The 16,652-nt window shown below is 38.7% G+C and overlaps 1 protein-coding gene across 1 annotated transcript in view; it reads left to right on the top strand.

The window, feature by feature from the left end:
* CCDC141 (coiled-coil domain containing 141) overlaps positions 1-16,652 on the top strand; it is a 226,216-nt gene that overhangs the window by 55,160 nt on the left and 154,404 nt on the right. The window contains exons 3-4 of the mRNA XM_065927937.1: positions 7,245-7,436; positions 11,051-11,159. Of these exons, the coding sequence (XP_065784009.1) occupies positions 7,245-7,436; positions 11,051-11,159 (301 nt within the window). The remainder of the gene's footprint in view (positions 1-7,244; positions 7,437-11,050; positions 11,160-16,652) is intronic.

The following is a 16,652-nucleotide window of genomic DNA, read 5'->3' as shown; positions in this document are numbered from 1 at the left end:
CAGAATTGGATTGGGAAGAGAAGGGGAAAGGAGGAAATAGAGGTGCTCTGAGGTAGAAAACGGAGAGTCAAAATTGGGAGAAAGTAATCAACACACTCCTGAATAAAAATGGGAACTGAATATTGGATTCTTAAATGTCCAAAATTTATATCACATGCTGAAAAATAAAGATTAAAAATCTAGAATAGAGGTTAGACTCTTAAAAATACAATATTAAAAACAAAAACACAAAAAATTTTAGAAATATATATGAAGTTCGGTTTAAAATAGGGCTTCTTTTTTTTTTTTTTTTGCAAGGTTATAGTGAAATGAAAATTAAGGAGTAGTAGAGGAGTAATAGAGGATTTTAAAAGGAAATAAGAGAAAAAGAAAAAAAAAAGAAAAAAATTTTTCCCAATTAAAAAAAATCATAAAAATCTATGAAAATGAAAGTTAAGGAGTAATGGGGGAGTAATAGGGAATTTTAAAAGAAAATAAAAGAGAAAAAATAAAAAAGAAAAGAAAAAAAATTTTTTTTAATTAAAAAGAAAAAAAAAGTAAAAAGATATCTAGGAATTTCTCTGGAGCTGTTGCGGTCAGTGTGGGTTCGGCTCAGTTTCAGATAGCTCCTCGTTCCAGCTTACACTTCTCGATATCTACAGGCCCCTTCCGGTGTAGTCAGTGTTATCTACAGGGGTTTTAATCTGTTGCACCGGTCCCTTCTGAAGCGGTTCCCTTTGTTTATTTGGCTTCTGTTTGCCGGTCTCTTCAGGGCCTAATTTCCGCCCTGACACAGGCGGACGGAGGTGGTCTCTAGTTCAGGTTGCTAGTTCCGTCGTGCTGCGGGGAGGGAGGGGTGCTGCTTTCTCCGTCTGCGCTGCTCAGGCTCCCGGCTGCTCTATGTGGAGCGTGCCCTGCGCTGCGCGCGGTTCCAGCCCTCGGGTGTTCCGCCAAAAGCTGCACCTGCGTTTTGTGCCTTCCCTGCCCGAGCAGCTCAGGCAGCCGGGAGCTTGACGGGCGCACTCTCCGCGCGTGCGGTGCGCCCTCTCCCCTCCGCGTCCCGGTCTCAGTTTCCGCCCGTGCCGGTCCGTCAGGTGCGTACACCTTCTGCCCTCCACGTCCCCAGCCCCAGTCCCCGCCAGCGCCAGTCGGGTGCGTGCACCCTGTGTCTCACCGCGACCCTACCGGTGGATGTCGACCATCCAGAATCTCAGGAAGTCTTTGGTTAGAAACTGGAGGCCTGTTTGCAGTTTGGTAGGGGGTGCTGTCCTTGGGGTCGAGCCTGCCCCTTTCCCCTCCCCCCTGCCATCTGCCTCCGCCGGGGCCGGTCCGCAGCCGGCTAGCTCCTCTGGACTTGCTCGGTCCCTTTGTTCTGTGAACGGCCGTCAGTGTGTTCGGGCTGGTTAATTTTCTCTCTCTCTTTTGCTGTCCCACAGTTTAAGTTGCTATCTCACGTTAGCTCCCTCCGATTGCCCTCAGGGCACTCAGGCCCGGTCCTTACCCTAAGCAATGCCGCCTGCTCCTCTCCATTCAGCCCCCACTTGCTGGTGGCGGATGCGGGCGTCTGGGGTACTTTTCTGCTGGGAGTTGCTCTTAGGCACGTAATCTGTGGGTTTTATTTATTTTTCCTCCCAGTTAGGTTGCCCTCCGAGATTCAAAAACTTCCCCCAGACCCGCCAGTGCGAGGGTTTCCTGGTGTTTGGAAACTTCCTCTATTAAGACTCCCTTCCCTGGACGGCTCTCCGTCCCTAGCTCTTTTGTCTCTCTTTTTATCTTTTATATTTTGTCCTACCTCCTTTCGAAGACAGTGGGCTGCTTTTCTGGGCGCCTGATGATCTCAGCTAGCGATCAGAAGTTGTTTTGTGAAGTTTGCTCTGCGTTCAATTGTTCTTTCCATGAATTTGTAGGGGAGAAAGTGGTCTCCCCATCCTGTTCCTCCACCATCTTGGCTCCTCCCAAGTTATTCCATTTTAATGGTAAATATATAAAGTGGAAAAAACATGGACAATATAAAATTAGCCAGCCTTGTCATATGAGGAGGAAACTAAGAAAGTACACACGTTTGATCTAACTGTCCTGGCAAATTAGACAATCATATGTGTGGTTAGCCTAAATACCAAAGAGAGTGGAGTGGGCAAGTGTTCAATGGATGTCTCTGAAGAGTTAGTTCATTGGCACGTTCAACCCACTCTACCTGAGGGAAGTTTTGAATTAAGTATGAAATTGTCCAGCTCTTTGTTGCATTATGAATTTTGTTGTCTTTCTTTATTAAGTATGAGGGAACCTTGAATGATTAATGCATAACAAATAATTTTACGTTTGTGAATCTACCTGGCTATGCCAGGGTAACAAGCAACCCCAATGTTTATTTGCAGCACTATTTACAATAGTCAAGAATTGAAATCAGCCTAAGTGTCCATCAACATATGAGTGGATAAAGAAAATGTGGTGTATATTTACAATGGAATATTACTCACCCACAAAAGAGAGTGAAATGTAGCCATTTGCAAAAACATGCCTCTTTCTCTCTTTGTCCTGGGACCCCTGTAATGCAAATGTTTATAATCTCAATTGTCCCAGAGCTTTCGTAAACTATCATTGTTGTTCTGATTTCCACTATTTTGTCTTTCAGGTTGTGTATGTGTTCTTCTGCATCATCTAATCTGTAGTTTATTCTCTCCAGTATATTATTTCAGTTATTGTATTCTTTAGCTCCTTTTTATGTCAGTTTTATATTTATTGGTTCTTTTTTATATTTTTTAACTTTGTTGAAATTCTTATTGTGTTCCTCCATTCTTCTTCTGAGTTTGGTGTGTGACTTTATGACTGTTGCTTTGGACTATTTGGGCTTCTCCGGTGGCTCAGACATTAAAGGATCTGCCTGCCAATGGAGGAGACACAGGAGACGTGGATTCTATCCCTGAGTTGGGAAGATCCCCTGGAGAAGGCAATGGCAACTCACTCCAGTATTCTTGCCTGGAGAATTCCATGGATTGAGGAGTCTGGCAGGTTACAGTCCCTGGGGTCACAAGGAGTCAGACATGACTGAACAACTAACAGTTTCACTTTGTACTTTTTATCAGGCAATTGTTAGGTTGGTGCAAAAGTAATTGCAGTTTTACATTGTTGAACTTTGCCCTTTGATACTGGAATACATTCTTAAATGTGGTTATGTTATACATCATTTTAAATGCTCATTTCTCCCCCCCCCTTTTTTTTGCTGATGACTTATTACTTGCTGTTTTAGACTATAGAAAAGATATTAGACAAAAAGCAAATTTGAGTGATTTTTTATTCAAGTTCAAAATGGGTTGTAAAGCAGCAGAGACAACTCGCAACTACTAGTGAACATACAGTGTGGTGGTGATTTAAGAAGTTTTGCAAAGGAGACAGTAGCCTTGAAGATGAAAAGTACAGTGGCTGGCCATCAGAAAGTGACAGTGACGAATTAAGAGCAATCATTGAAGCTGATCCTCTTACAACTACATGAGAAGTTGCTGAAGATCTCAGTGTTGACCATTTTGTGCTAATTCAGCATTTGAAGCAAATTGGAAAGTTGAAAAAGCTTGGTAAGTAGTTGCCTCATGAGCTGATCGAAAATCAAAAATTTTGTTGTTTTGAAGTGTCTTTTCTTATTCTACACAAGTATTTTTTTATCAGATTGTGATGTGCATTGAAAAGTGAATTTTATGTGACAACCTGCAATGTCCAGCTCCGGATGGACCGAGAAGAAGCTCCAAAGCACTTCCTGAAACCAGGCTTACACTGAAAAAGACCTGGTGTTCAGCTTGGTGGTCTGCTGACAGCATGATTCACTACAGCTTTCCTGCAAAACCTGTTACATCTGAGAAATATGCCCAGCAAATCGATGAGATGCACTGAGAAACGCAATGCCTGCGGCTAGTGTTGGTCAAGAGAATGGGCCCACTTCTTCTGTGCATCACACAACCAAAGCTTCAAAAGTTGAATGATTTGGGCTACAGAGTTGTGCCTCATCCACCATATTCACCTGACCTCTTGTCAACCAGCTACCACTTCTTCAAGCATCTCAACAACTTTTTGCAGGGAAAATGTTCCCACAACCAGCAGGAGGCAGAAAATGCTTTCCAAGAGTTCATCGAATCCTGAAGCATGGATTTTTGTGCTACAGGAGTAAACAAACTTATTTCTCATCAGCAACAATGTGTTGATTGTAATGGTTCCTATTTTGATTAGTAAAGATGTGTTTGAGGCTAGTTAAAATGATTTAAAATTCATGGTCCAAAACCACCATTACTTCTGTATCAACCTACTAACTTATCTCCATTTCATTAGTTTTTTTTTTTTTCATTAGGATATAACCCTGGGTTTTATCTTGTACTTTCATTTGGAACAAATTCATCTTTTTTGTTTGATTTTCTGTGTTTGTTTCTATGGGTTAGACAAAGCAGTTACTTCTCCCAATCTTGAAGGTATGATCTTGAGTAGGAGCATCAGTTCAGTTCAGTCACTCAGTCATGTCCAACTCTTTGTGACCCCATGGACTGCAGCACGCCAGGCCTCCCTGTCCTTCACCAATTCCCGGAGCTTGCTCAAACCCATGTCCATCAAGTCGTTGATGCCATCCAATCATCTAATCCTCTGTAGTCCCCTTCTCCTCCCGCCTTCAATCTCCCCCAGCATCAGGGTCTTTTCCAACAAGTCAGTTCTTCGCATCAGGTGGTCAAAGTATTGGAGCTTCAACTTCAGCTTCAGTCTTTCCAATGAATATTCAGGACTGATTTCCTTTAGGATGGACTGGTTTGATCTCCTTGCAGTCCAAGGGACTCTCAAGAAGTCTTCTCCAACACCACAGTTCCAAAGCATCAATTCTTTGGCACTCAGCTTTCTTTATGGCCCAACTCTCACATCCATACATAACTACTGGAAAATCCATAGCTTTGAATAGATGGACCTTTGTCAGCAAAGTAATGTCTCTGCTTTTTAATATGCTGTCTAGATTGGTCATAGCTTTTCTTCATCTTCTATGTGTTAATAGACTGCATGTACTGGACAACTTTGGCAGGCTGGCTAGAGCAACAGGCACTTTTCAAACTTTTGCCTCTGCACTGAGACTCAAGTGAGTAAGTTAGTGTACAAGCCTCTTAAGAGTCTCAGTTTAGTATAGTGCTCTAGCTCTACATGAGGCCTGCTGGTTTTTAAAGTCAGTTAAGGGAGCCTTGTCCTACCAGTGCTGGTACCAAAGGCTGAGGTGCCCAACATGCGGCTCGAACCCCTGCTCCTTAGGACGTTCGAATTTGTGGTATCCCTTCCCATTTGTGGGTCCCTGCGCTGGTGGTATGTATACTGACCACATTACACCTCTGCCACTTCTCTCCATCTTGATGTAGTTTTCAAAATTTTCCTTAATTTTGGGAGAGCCATTATACTAGTCTTCGGATATTTCTCAGAATGAGTTGTTCTATATGTAGTTGTAGTGTTGGTTTGTCTGTGGGAGGACATGAGCTCAGGATCTTCCCACTCTGCCATCTTGATCCCACCTGTCAGATGTTTTTACATTTCATTTGGTTTTTCAATGACTCAACCTTTAAAAAAATTGATTCTTATATTTATCTCTCATTTGCTAATTTCTGATTTTATATTTAGTAAGTTAATCCCCTTTAATTTTTGTCTTAATTTATGAGTCTTTGTCTATAATTTAGACTTGAATGTTTAATGTATTTTTTCTTTCAAAAACAAAGTTGTCTAATGCTATGAATTTCATCTAAGCATAAAATATCTGTGTATCTTAAGTTTTAAACATAGTAGCCTCATTGTTATTTTTTTCTTCTAAGTAGCCTGTATTTATAGTTTTTTCTTTATTCAATCTAGGTGTTTTCTTAAAATTTCTAAGAGGTTTCTTTTATCATCTGGTCTTTTGTTGTTTATTTCTACTTGTATGGCATTTTGGTCTGACTGGGTATAGGTGGCACCAGTGGTGAAGAACCCACCTGCCAGTGCAGGAGAGTTAAAAAACGTGGATCCCAATCCCTGGGTCAAGAACACCCCCTGGAGAAGGGCAGGGCCACCCACCCTGCCAGGAGCCTGGCAGGCTACAGTTCATAGGGTGTCAAAGAGTTGGACATGACTGAGGCGACTTATCACGCACGCACATACCTACTTTAAATATTTTAATGTCATAAACATCATGAGTACCTTATTTCCCCTGCGAATTGTGTAATTTATCAATATAAAGTACTGTTTTTTAATCACAATGATTTTTTGTTTTGATTTCTAATTTGTCTGAGATTAACATTGCTAATTCTCCTTTATATTTGTCGCTGCTAGTATATCTCATCTCTTTATTTTAAGATTTTATATCTTTTTAGTTGAGGGGTGACTCCAGCAAATATAAATTAGCTGAATTTTTCCCCTTAATCTGATACTGTTTGCCTTTTAATTGAAAAAATTAACTCATTCATGTTTTGAGTGTTAACTGATATTTGATTATATTCCTATCATTTTGTTTTGTGTGTCATAATAAATGTATTCTTATTTACTTCATTTTCTTTGTTGTATTTTGCATCATCACATGTTTAGTTTCCTTTTATGTTGACATTTCAGAATTTATTCATGTTACTGTTAATGTATTATATTTTAAAATTGTGCCTTGATTTTGGTGCCAATATCAAGAAGAGAGTAGTATCTGTGGGATCCTCCTCCTGCCCCCAAATGAGATAATTATGAAAGCACATGTTGCTCTTCATCTTCCACATTTTGTTCAAACAATATGCAGTGTTGGTTACAGATATTCTAAGTTTTGCATTATGACTGTTCACTTTCAAGAACTTACTCTTAACATTTACGTTAAGCTGCACAAGCTTGTTAACAGCAACAACTATTTCGAATAAAAAGTTTTACTGGGTTCATTTCTCACAATTTTTTTTCATGATTGCTCCTTTCTAGAAGTGTTTCAATTAGTTCTCTTTTTGTGTAATGTGAAGTTGGCATAGTATTCTGTGCCCCTGTGTATGTAATCATGCATTTTTTTTTTTTTATAAATCTCTATGGTGTTTCAACAACATTCAAATGTGGATGCCTTTATCCTGGCCATGCTCCCCAGTTTACCACAGTCTCAACTGCTGTCTCCTGGATGCCTTACTTCATGGTTGCACAACAGTTTGTGTTTATAAATTCTCTTCTAGACCTTCCTAAACTACATGTAATTTCAAAAATCTAGGTGTTTAAAATATGATCCCAAGTTCTTACACGGAGTGACCCTCTGCCTTTTTTTTCCCTGGCCTTAGGCTTTGGAAGATCGAGTCTGGGAACTCCTGCAAGAAGCAGACAGGACCGCTGAAGAGAACAATGATCAGAGGCAGGTCTATGACGCCATGGCCAAAACTCTGGGCGAAGCATGGGCAGCCCTGGTCTCCATGCTTGAGAGAAGGAGGGAGCTTCTCAGATTGACCTCTGAATTTTTTGAAAATGCCTTGGAGGTTTGTTAAAAAGAGTTTCCCTTCTCCACTTCAGAGTAAATGGATGACACTCCTGAAAATCCTTTCTTTCTGATTGGCACTGAGATCAGATTTTTCTTTTAAACAGCAGAATAACCAAGTTATATACATTTAAACTTTGATTGTCAAAATAAAAGTTTTAGTATTTTGAATGCATACCTTCAAACAAAAGATAAGTGCGATTAATTAAAATTGGCAAATATTAAGTAAAAATGGGAGTTTTTACCCATAAGCCATTTTGATATATTTCTCTCTTTAGATAATAATAATACAATTACTAAATCAAACAATTACCTCTGATTATAGGATTACTAGGAAGTGCTGTTCTAACATGTTCTTGTTAACTAACAGTTGGAGGATGCAGTTTCTTCTGCTTCTTATGATAAGGCAACTGCAGAATAATAGTCCATAGAATGTTTGACTTGTCAGCATAGCATGTGATAGAGTACTCTCTAAGGCATGTAGTTGAATTTCTGTAGTTTGAGCTCGTTAAAATATATGGAAGGAAAAAGTCCTGGACCTAAGAAGGTCATGATTTTTCTTGAATTCTGCAGTTTTTTGAAGAACCCAATTTCAAAATGTGAGACTCAAAGAACAGTCTCAAAGGAGGTGTTCTATTTAGTGTAAGATAGTTACTGGAAATGTCACTTCTAACTTCTCTGTCAAGTGACAGTTCATTCATTTTGATGTGAGGGCACTGCTTCATTATGACAAAGCCCTAGCTTTGAAAAATATGATATTTCCAAACCGAAAATTCTGGACTTAAATCCAAAATAATGAAAGAAAGAAGATTAGTAAAAGAACATTAAAATTGAGGTAGACAATCTCATGTATCATGAACTCGTTTAAGAGTTAAAAGGAGGAGCAAAAACCTTATTGTAACTTTCAAGGTTTGTTTTTCACAGTTTGAACAATGAAGTCCAACTCACAGATTATTTCGGGAAAAAGTCTCACAGACAATTTTCTTTCCTGAAAAGAAATAAATCAGGTGAAATATACCTACAGGGGTCAAATTATAGCTACATCTGATTCATTTTGTCTTAGTAGGTGAGGTATAAGTATTAACTGCCCTTAAAATTCAGGTTGTCTGAGCATAAGAAGTTATCTTTTTTCAAACATGAAGTCCAATATTTGTTTCTCACTGTGTAGGAGCATTAATACTAGCTGATATTCTATATGATGAGAAATGACTTCCATATATTACATCAAATAAAAGGAATTATACTTCCTAAGTCAACCCATAATTCAGCCCAGTACTCTGATTCCTAGTGAAAAAATGAAGTTTCTTATATTATCCTCCTTCCAGTTTTGTGAACCATTTCATACTTAGCTGATGGAAAACTCCTACATGATTTTCCCTGCCCCTTGTGTAAGCAAAACTAAGAATAGGGTCTTTGAAAAGTGTCCCCCTGTTGCCACTTCCACCTATACTGACTGTAAAAAGAAAAAAAGTAGGGAAAAGAAAATATCCTTGAGATAAAGGTTAATATTAGAACAGTAGGGAAGATTTTCTGAGTAAAGCATTGTTTCTTTATTGGGTTGTCTTTTTAAAAAATATGTCAAACAACAAGTTGAAATATAGATATAAGTTACACGGCGGCTCCACAATTTCTTGTAATGATCTATAGGAAAAGCCAAATCACCCCCCAGGGTTTTGTTTTTCCTTTGAAATTTCTCTTTAAAGAATATCCTTGTAATGAGCTGTTAGAAATAGAATGATTTAGAGATGTAAACAATGTATAGATAGGATCCCCTTAGTGAACTATGTACATGCAGTTCTTTAGAAATGCAAAATGACTTGTTACTGCGTGGTTGATGGTTAGTACAAGATGACTTCAGACTCACAGGCTTAATTGTGATATAGGTTATTCTCTTCTAAAACACTGTTCTTCAGTTTGGGAACACTGTTCCCAGTTGACAGTGGCTGTCTATCTGCTGGTTCTAACAGGATGGTGGAAGCTTTCTCTGTATTTCAGAAGTGGGTGTGCCTAGCAATTGCTCTCTCATCTTTCCATGCTGTTTATAACTGGATTTTATATTGCTGTAATAATCAAACACGGTAGATCTTAAATTGTCACATAAAAATATTAGATATCATGAAATTCAAAGATGAGAGTTTGGATAAAACTTGAAAAAGATGACAGGCACTGTGATAGGCTTTTGTGTCTTTCTCACTGATACTTCTCTTTTATGAGTTTATTCTATACATCATCCAAAGGTGAATGTGTTGATTTGAATGCTCTCATAAATGGTAATAGTTTCCTTTGAACTTTCATGTTGAAATGAAAGTTATTTGTCTACTACTGTGGATATACTGTGGGCTTCCCAGGTGAGGCAGTGGTACAAGAATCCACCTACCAGTGCAGGAGACGCAAGAGATGTGGGTTCCATCCCTGGGTCAGGAAGATCCCCTGGAGGAGGAAATGGCAACCTGCTCCAGTATTCTTGCCTGGGAAATCCCATGGACAGAGGAGCCTCATGGGCTATAGTCCATGGGGTCCCAAAGAGTCAGACACGACAGAGCTACTGAGTGTGCACACATACATACACACATAAACTGTACTAGCATTACTGAGTATGTTTTGCTCTTTTCTAAAATTTGCTCATTCCCCTGAGAATCTTGACATCACTTTGAGCATCTCCCTTTCACACTTCCTCTATGGAGAAATACAAAAAGAGAGGCTGGTCATGTTCCTTACCATTTAGGGTGTCAAATAGTTGTTCCCTTTTTTTTCCCTTGAAGTAGAGGAGACATTTTCCACTTTTCTTTTTTGCTGCATCTAATTTCATTTTTATTTGAATAAAGGTACATAAAATTATTGATAAAAAAATTCAAACAAAATTACAAATTATAGATTTAAAGGCTAAATGCTTGCCATTCCTCATCTGTCTCTAATCCTATTCCTTCTCACAAATATAACCCTTTGATATGTTTCTATTTGGACCACTTTCTGTACAAATATATGTATTTTGCTTTGTATAAGAAATAGGATTAGACATAATTTCTCAGCCCTAAAATCAAGTGTAGAGATGGGATTAGGCTATATTCTGAGACTTACATTTTTTTAATTTTACATCTAATTATTGAGAAAAGAATCAACTATGTATTTCAACCTCTTTAAGTGGATTTTTAAGTTAAATATACTAATAACTATGTAGGTTACTGGCTACACAAACTTTTGTAGATTTCTTTTAACAAACATTATGGTTGTTCTTTGAGAAACTGCTTTAGAATGTTGACAGCAGCTGTATTTGTTACATGGGAGACAATAATTTTACTTGAAAATTTCAATAGACATTAGAACTGTAACCAAATGGGTTTATTTCAGCATACACATGTATTTCCAGGTGTGAAAGAAATGCGAAGCAGACAGAGGAAAGTTCTTATCTCAGCACTTTGCAAATTGACTACATGGGCACACAAACCTCATACAAACATGTGAGCCAGCACGTGCTCACACAAACACACACATCATCCCAGAAACACATACACAATGGGTTAGGCCAATAATTCATGGAAAACATGTACATATAACTAAATGTGGCGCTTCAGTTTTTATCTTTTCAAATGTGTTTCCCTTGTATTTCTGTTGTAGTTTGCCATTAAAATAGACCAAGCAGAAGAGTTTCTCCAGAACACTCAGGAGTTTGAGAGTGCCGAGTCCTTGAAGTCACTCCTTCAACTTCATGAACATCATACCAAAGGCAAGAACTACCTGTCTTCCTCACATAAGCTTTTTTTCCCTTAATATTTATTTATTTGTTTTGGGCGCACCGAGTCTTAACTGCGGCCTGTGGGATCTTTGATCTTTGTTGCAGCATGCAGGATCTTTAGTTGTCGTATATGAACTTAGTTGTGACATGTGGGGTAGGGTTCCCTTGCCAGGAATGGAACCTGGGCCCCCTGCGTTGGGAGCGCTGAGTCTTAGCCACTGGACCATCAGGGAAGTCCTCTCACATAAGCTTTTAAAAGTTCTCAAGATACTAATATGAGAATGCTCACGCATGAGAGCATATTTTTAATTTATCTGCTTATGAATACCTCAACTTTTTCCAAGTAAGGGTACACAAAGCTTTATTTTTGGTCATCTTCTACAAGAAAGAACTAGTTGTAAATGATGCTAAAGGATGGTAGAAGAAGAGCCTCTGGGACGTTCAGTTATTCAGTCTGCTGGATCTTAGTTCCTGAGGAGGTGCCAATGCCACCCTGCTCATCCCTGTATCCTCAGCATCTAGTGAGGTGCCGGCCCTGGGTGGAGCTTCATGAAATCTTTCCAGGTTAAATAAATGGTTGAATTCAGTGACTGTTCCTTCTAAGGGTCAGTAAATGAAGATCACCTTTTTAATAACAGCTCTTGATAAGGAAATTTTCTTTCACTACGGCGGTTAAAAGAAATAGTGAACTTTTTCCCGATGAAAGTCTAATAAAACACTCTATAAAATTATTTTCAACTCCCCCTGAAACAACTATAAAGACAGCCTAGTTGTTAACCAACAGTTTGTGTGTTAGACCTTTTCCACCAGAATTTGGACTGGGCCAGCACTGTAGTAAGGAAGGAATTTGTGGAAGAATAGCTGTTTACTGTAATCTTTTACTGTGAAAGCGGATTAGATAATAGATAGGAACAATCACTTCTTTTATTCCTAATGGATTCTTCTCTAATTATTACTGCCAAGTAGATCTGAGTACAAGTGGATGGCTTCCTAAACTCATTTGTCTCATTCTAACCCCATGGATAGAGGTGGCAGGCTGCAGTCCATGGGGCTGCAAAAGAGTCGGACACAATTTAGCAACTAAACAGCAACAGCAACTCCCCTTTTAGCTTCATAAACCTGATCATGCTGGATAGTGACAGAAGGTGTTTTTAAAACCACAAATAAATTTTGTATTTTTAACACCCTCCAAAGGAGCCTTATCAATGTATGGCAAAAACCACTACAGTATTGTAAAGTAATTAGCCTCCAACTAATAAAAATAAATGGAAAAAAAGATCATTATTTTTCTAAAACTCAAAGATTAAAGGACTCAATCTTTCCTGTGTAAAGTTTTTGAGATCCAACCACATATATGCATATAGTTCCAACAGGTTATTGTTCTATAGGACCTGTCACTCCAGGGGTTATAAATAGCATCAAAAGTATCAGTGTTAGAGCAGTGGCATGCCCATTTTTGTACAGCAGCAGAAGTCTAGCTGAGCCTAAATTGGGTAAACAGGATCACCCAAAATTCCTCTTAGGCTGGAAAGTGAATCGAATATTGGCCACTGAGATGGGTTCTGTGGCCTCAATTCAATCTTTATCCCACCGACATGACCATAATGCAGCAATTGTACCTCTGGAAACGTGACACTGATGGATGCTCTTGGTGAAGAGGTTTGGTACTAAGGCCATCATGTGACAGCATTTTCCAGAGGGACTGGAGGGGGAGGGGTTGTGGTGGAAGTGGAGGGACTTTTCCATAAGCATCTGGGATGAAGCTGGAAGAAAAAGTGCCCTAATGCCATTGTTAGTGTTGGCTCCTTGAGTTACTAGGACCTGTGGCTCAGTGAGCCATTTGTCACAGGGCACAAGCTGCTGTGTTTGGAGGGCTTAGGCTGCAAGGCCTTGGCCTCCAGCTGACGGTGGGACGGATGCCCTGCCTTCCAGGGCAGTCCACCAGACCTCCTCTTACTCTAGAAAAATGGGTAACAGTGCTAGCCAAAGATAAGAATCATACTTTACTTTTGTGATGACAAAATATTCTTCCATTCTGGGGGCATGTTTATCATGACATTTTTGTGTTCCTCTGTGTAACACTTGAAGCACTAAGATTGTAGGAGGCTCTCGTCAGGATATCTGGCTCCCACTTCATATCCCCAAGGTAGCTTCAAGGGCTTTGTTTTCATAAAATGGGAGTTGGTGAAGTTTATTAATCAACTAATTCAGTGGGATATAATTAAGATTAGCTGATTTGAGATGCATATTCAAGAGCAAAACTCTCATTTTCAGTTAAGGACGTTGTATCTTCTTAGTTCATTTAGGATGCAGTAACAAAATACCATGGATTAGGCAACTTATCAACAGCAGAATTTTATTCCTCACAGTTCTAAAGGCTGGATGTCTGAGATCAGGGTGATGGTATGGTTGAGTAAGGGGCTTCTTCTGGGTTACAGACTCCTCATTGTGTCCTCACATGGCATAAGTGGTTGGGGAGCTCCATGAGATCTCTTTTACAAGGACACTAATCCCATTCATGAGAGCTTCATCCTCAGGACCTATTCACCTCCCAAAAGTCCCATTTCCTAATATCATCGCATTGAGCATTAGGAGTTCAGTATATGAATTTTAGGAAGGACACACATTCAGATCACATCAATATCTATTACCTTTAAATTTAGGGAAATAAATTACAGCTAGACTGTAATGTATAATTATAATATTATAATATAATAAATAAATAATAAATTATAACAGGACTTACTGGTAGCTCAGTGGTAAGGAATCCTCCTGAAAATGCAGGAGGTGCAAATTCTATCCCTGGATTGGGAAGATCCCCTGCAGAAGGAAATGGCAGCCCACTCTAATATTCTTGCCTGGGTAATCCCATGGACAGAGGAGCCTGATGGGCTACTGTCCAAGGGGTGGCAAAAGAGCCAGACATGACCTGCAGCCAAATAAGAACATAATTATAGTTAGGAATTATAATAAGGTTCTGAGATGTTGATTAATGAGTAGCACAAAATGTGACTATTAGGAACAATAGTTAAATATGACTGGAAAAACTACAATCAAACCTATCTCTAATATTCACTGTATTTAAATTTACTTCAAAACCTATACTTTTTTCTTATTCAGCAATGCTAAGGTTGTGTTGCATGTTGGAGACTTATCTTGTAACGTTTCAGACATTAGAACCAGGATGAATGCATGGAAGATTTTACTCTCTGGAAAATTACAGAATAAGTTCATTCCCTACACTATGTGACAGTCTTTGAAATAGTTGAAGACTAAATGTCCTATGTAATCTTTCATTTGGGTGAAACATGCCTAGTTAGTTTAAGTCTTTCAACAAATAATTTCCAGATGGCTTACCAGTCTGGTTGCTCTCAATTCAACAACACATAATTAAGCCAATATTTTCTGAACCCATGCCAGGTGAGAAACCCAGAGGCCTGTGTATTGCAGAGTGCCTGGCCTTTGTCATCAGGGAGCCTACAGGTTAAAGGGGGGTGCTTACACTTATTGGTGAATTTTGTTTCCTATGAGTTATTCTGATTTACCACCCAGCATATTGTGTAGTAATAATTTTTTATTTCCCTATTTGTCTACATTAAAAGATTATATAATTCTGGAGGAGTGGAATTAGTACATCTCAGAATCTCCAGGGTTTAGAATAAGATCCAACTCAAAGTATGTTTATTGAGTGTTATTTGTATGTAATCCCAATTTAAGACTCAGCAGCATGATGTAAAAGTGAGCAATAACTGTTGGTAAGAATGTAAATTGATACAACCACTGTGAAGAACAGCATGGAAATTCCTTAAAACACTAGGAATAGAACTACCATGTGGCCCAACAATCCCACTGCTGGATGTATACCCTGAGAAAACCATAATTGAAAGAAGATGCATGGACCCATGTTCATGGCATCACCTTTTACAATAGCTAGGACATGGAAGCAACCTAGAGGTCCACTGACAGATGAATAGATAAAGAAATTGTGCTACGCATATACAATGGGATATTACCCAGCTATAAAAAAGAACACATTTGAATCAGTCCTGATGAACCAGATGAAACTAGAGCCTATTATACAGAGTAAAATAAGTCAGAAAGAGAAAGACAAATATTACCTTTACATTGAAGAGCTTACTATGATACTGTAAGCGGTTACACACACACACACACACACACACATATACACAGAAAGTATGGACAGGTGGCAGGGTTCCCACATATTCCTCATGCTTTGCTTCCTTTCACTAACCAGCTCTTAGACACAAAATGTCAAAACGCGACTTTGATGCTTTTTAAAAAGGAGAAAGACAAATATTAATGCATATGTATGGAATCTAGAAAGATGGTACTGATGAACCCACTAGCAGGGCAGCAGTGGAGATACAGACATAGAGAACAGACTTGTGGACACAGTGGGGAACAGAGAGGGTGGGATGAACTGAGAGAGTAGCATGGAAACATACATTACCATGTGTTAAATACATAGCAAGTGGGAATTTGCTATGTGACACAGGGAACTTAACCCATGCTCTGTGCAATCTAGAGGGTGGGATGGGGTGGGGGGTGAAAGAGGGGTTCAGGAGGGAGGGGACGTATGTACACCTTGGCTGATTCATGTTGGTGTATGATAGAAACCACAATATTGTAAAGCAATTATCCTCCAGTAAGAAAAGAATTTTTAAAAAATGAACAATTAAGTACTACAGGGACATTAAGAAGGAGAAAACTGTTTCTAAGCTCTGAAGAATCACAATTCCACCCTCCAGTTTTCCAACGTCCTTTTTATAATGGACATAATGCCTAAAAAGCTTCCTTACAGGAACAATTATATTATGACTTCCTTTATCTTAAATTTCTACATATACTTTAAATGTAGCTGAGATATAGGTACATTGTAGTCTATTATACGATTCAGTATTTCCTCTACATTTGTATAATTTAAACATACTCGTTGAATAAGTTTAAGAAACACTATCACATTGTGTAAATTTGGGATATTTAAAAATACATTTGAAAGAAATATCACCCATGTTGTCAATGTCAAAATGTGACCTTGATGCTTTTTTAAAAATGCTCATTTGAATTTTAACAAGCTTTAAATTCAGTTTAACTTGTGTATACCCCTCATTGATCCATCTTGACTTTGTTATTTATACTTCATAATGAGGTATTATTAGTATAATATATACTTTAATGTTGCTCATTTAGATATAGTGCCAATTAACTAAAATAAAAATTTATTCAATATCTAGAAGCCTCACATCACAGGGCATTGTGTTGTAAGTAGGGTTTGTATATGCATTTTTGCATTTTATTTTATTTTTGAAGGTCATGGTATATCTAGACAGTTTACCTTGAGGAAAATACATCACTTTGTGTGATCAAATGTTAGAATAAATAGCTAGAAATACATAGTTCAGTTCAGTTCAGTCACTCAGTTGTGTCTGACTCTTTGCGACCCCAGGGACTGCAGCACGCCAA

Source organism: Muntiacus reevesi, chromosome 3 (assembly GCF_963930625.1).
Source record: "Muntiacus reevesi chromosome 3, mMunRee1.1, whole genome shotgun sequence".
NCBI classification, from domain to species: Eukaryota; Metazoa; Chordata; class Mammalia; order Artiodactyla; family Cervidae; genus Muntiacus; species Muntiacus reevesi.
Note: the sequence above shows the minus strand (reverse complement) of the source record. Positions and strands in the feature narration are given on the sequence as shown.